The 6,114-nt window shown below is 46.6% G+C and overlaps 1 protein-coding gene across 2 annotated transcripts in view; it reads right to left on the bottom strand.

Moving 5' to 3' along the window:
- Positions 1-2,057: 2,057 nt before the first annotated feature.
- LOC138604945 (N-acetylgalactosaminyltransferase 7-like) overlaps positions 2,058-6,114 on the bottom strand; it is a 35,881-nt gene continuing 31,824 nt past the window's right edge. For both annotated transcript variants that reach the window (XM_069676983.1, XM_069676981.1), the window contains 5 exons: positions 5,216-5,318; positions 4,971-5,069; positions 4,249-4,377; positions 4,099-4,129; positions 2,058-2,164 (listed from right to left, as the gene is read on the bottom strand). In XM_069676983.1, the coding sequence (XP_069533084.1) occupies positions 2,058-2,164; positions 4,099-4,129; positions 4,249-4,377; positions 4,971-5,069; positions 5,216-5,318 (469 nt within the window). The remainder of the gene's footprint in view (positions 2,165-4,098; positions 4,130-4,248; positions 4,378-4,970; positions 5,070-5,215; positions 5,319-6,114) is intronic.

The following is a 6,114-nucleotide window of genomic DNA, read 5'->3' as shown; positions in this document are numbered from 1 at the left end:
GTGACATTTCCAGGTAAAGAAGTTAGATACATGTCAATATATTAGGTCTACTTACTCGATAGGTCTCTGTGGTCTTGGCTGCCTCCTACAGTTTATTTGGGCCACAAGAAGGAATGTCTGCAGCACAGTCCTGTTGACCAGAGGGGGGGAATCCTCCGGCGTGGTTACACAGCGCTGTGTCTCCGAGCTACATACTGGACCAATTCCAAAACTTTTTGTTCCTATGAGTCATTTCGACACACAAATTTGTACAAAAATGGCCCAGGTTTAAAAATACCAAACTTCTCCTTTAAGTGGAGAACGTAACGGCTTTAACTCACAACAATCACGTTTATGTTTGGCAAAACATCCTTTTTTATTTGTGTGTTTTTATAATAATCAGCTGCAGCATCAACAAGGTCATTATAATCATCATCATCATCATTGTCCTAATCAAGATCAACAACATCCTCCATGGCATCATTATCAATAGCATCAATTTCATTAAGTGCAGAGAGGGGAGTTGCAGTGGTCACTGTGTGATATCATGAGAGCCTGTAATGCAGGTGTGTTGCATGCTCTGAAAGGTAGGTTCTGATCTTCCTGAGCACTGACCCTTGAGGTTCGCCTGTGGATTAGCTGTGGGGTTTGGACACATTCTTTCCAAGATACTCAGGACATGAACCAGAGGAGGGCAGATCCTGAGAGAGTGGAGAGGAGGATTTGGTGGTTCACTGTGTCAAAGGCAGCTGACAGATCTAGCAGCAGTAGAGCTGAGGACTGTCCGCCAGCTTTAGCCACAGGAGTTGGGTTAGGGTGGAAGAGTTGATAATGTGCGTGACTGCAGGATTAAGTGTGGGGGAAATGGTCTGTAGGAGGTTTGATGGTATTGGGTCCAGTGGACAGGTAGTGGGCAGAGAGTCCAGCAGAAGCTTGGAGACTTCGTTCTCTGGCGAGCATGTCTGGAGTGAGCAGAGGGGAGGCTGGGGGAGGCGGTGAGTTTGTTTAGAGAGGAGGCTTGTGAGGAGCAGAGTGTGTCTGTAGCCTCATTTACACAGAGTGTGGGGAATTCCTTATGAGGAGGCATGGCAGCCAAGACCTCATTAGAAAACTGGGTTGGTGTAAGGGATCGGATGTTTCGGCGGTATGAGACCATTTGTGGAGGAGTTTGGGGGGGGGGGGGGTCATGTGTAGAGACGGACGGTGAATTGGATGAAGTAGTGATCTGACAGATGTAGGGGGGCGGTACCGAGTAAAAATGAGATCCAGAGTATTACCTGCCTCGTGTGGGAGGGGGAGGGACCTGTTTGAGGTCGAAAGAGGACAGAAGAGACAGGAAGTCTGTTGCCTGGGCTTTGTCCATGTAAACGTCTCCAATGACAATAAGTGGCGTGTCATCGTCAGGTATGTCTGAGAGTAACATGTCCAGTTCCTCAACAAAGTTGTCCAGATGGTATCCTGGTGGGCCGTATATGACGATAACATTAACTTCGATGGGAGCAGTAATCATGACTGCATGGTATTCAGATGATGAGTGGTTGCTTAGCGGGGTGAGCTTACTGAATTTCCAGGTTTTGGAAATGAGGACACCTGGACCACCTCCACGTCCAACAGAGCGGGGTGTGTGTGAGAACACTGTGTCTACAGAGAGTGCAGTTGGTGTGGCAGTTTTCTGGATGGATCCAGGTTTCAGTCAGGGCAGGTACCTGAATATCTGACAGCTTTGTAAGTGCTTGGATAAATTCTGTTTTATTTACAGCAGACTGGCAGTTCCAAAGGCCAAAGTTCATGGAGGAGTGGGTAGAAGAGACTTTTCTGAGTGAGGAGAGGTTGTTGGGGTTGCATCGTCTGTGAAAGATATGTTTTTTCTACACAAATGGTTCAGCATCTTTACAGAGAATCTAAATTTACATCATACAAAGCATTGCACACATGATCGGCCTCATACCAAACCCTGTGTACCACTGTGTGTGTTTCTGTGTGTGTGTGTGTGTCGATCATATGGATCACAGTCTGACAGGTGTTAGGGTTAGCTAACCCTGTTTTACACACAGGCTCCATGTTTCAGTCCCACTTGGTCACACAGCAACAATGTTGTTCATCTCCCACTTCTGAGAGGTTTTACTGGTGTCACAGTCTGAGATGAACACTTTGTGGAGCAGGTCGGAGCGGTCCAGACACTTCCCTGAGACAAAGACACAAAGCAACATTACTACAGAGGACACGGCAACATTACTACTGAGGACACGGCAACATTACTACAGAGGACACACGGTAACATTACTACAGAGGACATGGCAACATTACTACTGAGGACACGGCAACATTACTACAGAGGACACACGGTAACATTACTACAGAGGACATGGCAACATTACTACGGAGGACATGGCAACATTAGAGGACACGACAACATTACTACAGAGGACAAGGCAACATTACTACAGAGGACACGGCAACATTAGAGGACACAGCAACATTACTACAGAGGACACGGCAACATTACTACAGAGGACACAGCAACATTACTACAGAGGACAAGGCAACATTACTACAGAGGACACGGCAACATTAGAGGACAAAGCAACATTACTACAGAGGACACAGCAACATTACTACAGAGGACACAGCAACATTACTACAGAGGACACGGCAACATTAGAGGACAAAGCAACATTACTACAGAGGACACAGCAACATTACTACAGAGGACATGGCAACATTACTACAGAGGACACGGCAACATTACTACAGAGGACACGGCAACATTACTACAGAGGACACACGGCAACATTACTACAGAGGACACGGCAACATTACTACAGAGGACACGGTAACATTACTACAGAGGACATGGCAACATTACTACGGAGGACATGGCAACATTAGAGGACACGGCAACATTACTACAGAGGACACGGCAACATTACTACAGAGGACACGGTAACATTACTACAGAGGACAAGGCAACATTACTACAGAGAACACGGCAACATTAGAGGACACAGCAACATTACTACAGAGGACACAGCAACATTACTACAGAGGACATGGCAACATTACTACGGAGGACAAGGCAACATTACTACAGAGGACATGGCAACATTAGAGGACACAGCAACATTACTACTGAGGACACAGCAACATTAGAGGACACAGCAACATTACTACAGAGGACACGGCAACATTACTACAGAGGACACACAGCAACATTACTACAGAGGACACAGCAACATTACTACAGAGGACACACAGCAACATTACTACAGAGGACACGGCAACATTACTACAGAGGACACAGCAACATTACTACAGAGGACATGGCAACATTACTACAGAGGACACGGCAACATTACTACAGAGGACATGGCAACATTACTACGGAGGACATGGCAACATTAGAGGACACGGCAACATTACTACAGAGGACACGGCAACATTACTACAGAGGACACGGTAACATTACTACAGAGGACACACTGCAACATTACTACAGAGGACACGGTAACATTACTACAGAGGACACGGGAACATTACTACAGAGGACACGGTAACATTACTACAGAGGACAAGGCAACATTACTACAGAGAACACGGCAACATTAGAGGACACAGCAACATTACTACAGAGGACACAGCAACATTACTACAGAGGACATGGCAACATTACTACGGAGGACAAGGCAACATTAGAGGACACAGCAACATTACTACTGAGGACACAGCAACATTAGAGGACACAGCAACATTACTACAGAGGACACGGCAACATTACTACAGAGGACACACGGCAACATTACTACAGAGGACACAGCAACATTACTACAGAGGACACACAGCAACATTACTACAGAGGACACGGCAACATTACTACTGAGGACACAGCAACATTACTACAGAGGACACACAGCAACATTACTACTGAGGACACAGCAACATTACTACTGAGGACACGGCAACATTACTACTGAGGACACAGCAACAGGTGTAAGTTCTGTTTACTGCAGGTTATGTCTGATCTCAGATCAGTGTCCTGACGAGAGACAAACATAAACTGGCTGTGCAGGCTGCTGCTTCATGATCAGGAATGAGCGTGTTCATAACAGAGCAGATATTCACCTGTTGGCACATGAGTGAACCGATGCAGGTCCTGAACACAAAGACAAAAACACAGTTACTGTTCAGTGCTGATCAGTGTGTGTGTGTGTGTGTGTGTTTGTGTGTGTGTGAGAGAGAGAGAGAGAGAGAGAGAGAGAGAGAGAGAGAGACCTTGAAGTACTTCCACTCAGAGTGTAGCTTCAATTCACAGCGTGTGATGATGACAGCTGATTTGTCTGCTCCAATGGTGACACACTTATCGTTCTGTGCCAGCTGGTTGGCTTCACTGATCCGGAACAGCTACACACAGAGTCACAGAGAGACACACAGAGTCCATGACATACTTGATAGAGTACTTGATGCCCTGATGAAATTATAAACATACACAGCTCTGCATCCTTTCCAGTTGGAAATGTTGCAGGGAAAAGTTGCCATGAAGGAACGGGCCAGTGTCAAGCCAGCCGCAGGCGTCTCCTGAGACTCAGCTTAAGTTGCTGGTTATAAAAAAAACTTGTCATCTGTTTCAACAGCCAATCTGCTCGTAGTGAAGTCAGCTGGTCAGGTCAGATGCACAGTTTGTTAGTAAGATACAAATTCAGCTGGTTAAAATGTCCCATTTTACACAAAGGAAAGGGAGGATCGTCTCATCACTTGGTCTGTGGATCAGCTGTTTCTGTAAGACACAAACCTTAAAGGTTCTATGGTCAGGATGTTTGTTGTTTTGTTAAGGCACCATGTAAAGTTGGCCCCTCCTCCCCGGCTCAGTGAAGGAGAGTCTTACAGACGTGACGGTCAGGGAGTCCCTTTATCTAAAGTGAATCACACAGACTGAAACTGCTCTTCTATTTGCCCGACCGTTACATGCCAGACCGCAGCTCCATGTGGATCAGTACCTGGTTGCCCCCCATCCTGTGGCAGGGTCCGATCTCCACGTTTCCCCCATTGGTGTGTCCCATACTGTCGATACAGTAACTGGTCTCAAAGCCCCGAATCTACACAGAGTCAGGAAATTACACAACATGATGAACACAACCCTGACACAAACACTAACGGAGTGTGTGCGTGTGTGTGTGTGTGCGTGTGTGTGTGTGTGCGTGTGTGTGTGTGTGTGCGTGTGTGTGTGTGTGTGTGTTCTTACCTCCCCCCACTCCACATTTTTAGGAGGTAGAGGAAAATGCACAGGGATGTCGTACGCGATCTCCTCCATGAACCACTTGAAGCTCTTACAGCGATGCTCCTCCCTGAACCACACAACACACAGCAAACAGGTCAGTTAATTTTATGTGTAATAATATGTTAACTTATATTAACAGTTAACTACAGTTGTAGGTCTGGGCAGGTCTTAAAAAAGAAACACGGCTGCGACAGGACGTCTCGTGCCATGGAGCTCCATCCAGAAGCCTGAACCTTCTTGGTTACTTTGGGGCGACCAGCAGGAGTCTGGGGCTGGTTTCCTGGACTCTGCTGTGTCGTATTTGCACCATGTTTTATTCTACCACCTCTGTGTGGTGTCTCCACTCCCAGAGGCTGGTTTATGGTGGGAGAGAAAGTCTGCCACCGCATTCTGTGGCCTTGCAGGTAGATGGCCCTGAAGCTGGTAAAGCCAGAGAAAGCCCATACAAGGAAGGGCCTCGCAACCTGCAGCAGCAAGTTTAATTTGGTACCCCCTCGATGCTGAGACGTGAAAGGCATTTTGGTTGTTTCCATCCTATGAAATGTTCTGTTGTTTGCTGTCTCTTCAATAAGCTGCTGACCAGAACAGTTGATTACTACAATGACTGTTCATAAGTTCAACGCCACTTCACAAAACCTGAATTTTCTCTCTACTGAAACAAGTTACTTGTGTTAGCTTGTCTGTAAAGTGTCCTGAGATAACTGTGAAAACACTCGCTTGGCAGTGTCGGCATTAAGAGTGTGGCCATGAGTGTCTTATCGCAGCCCTTGAAGGACAAACACGTAGCTCTAACTGTGCAGGATCCTAGTGAATAAGCCACCGGCTAATACTCAACCTTCCTCTGCAAATCAGCTGCCAGAAGA

Source organism: Semicossyphus pulcher, unplaced genomic scaffold, assembly GCF_022749685.1.
Source record: "Semicossyphus pulcher isolate SPU_LCO1_2020_fin unplaced genomic scaffold, fSemPul1.0.p SCAF_27, whole genome shotgun sequence".
NCBI classification, from domain to species: domain Eukaryota; kingdom Metazoa; phylum Chordata; class Actinopteri; order Labriformes; family Labridae; genus Semicossyphus; species Semicossyphus pulcher.
This window is presented reverse-complemented; position numbering and strand designations above follow the sequence as displayed.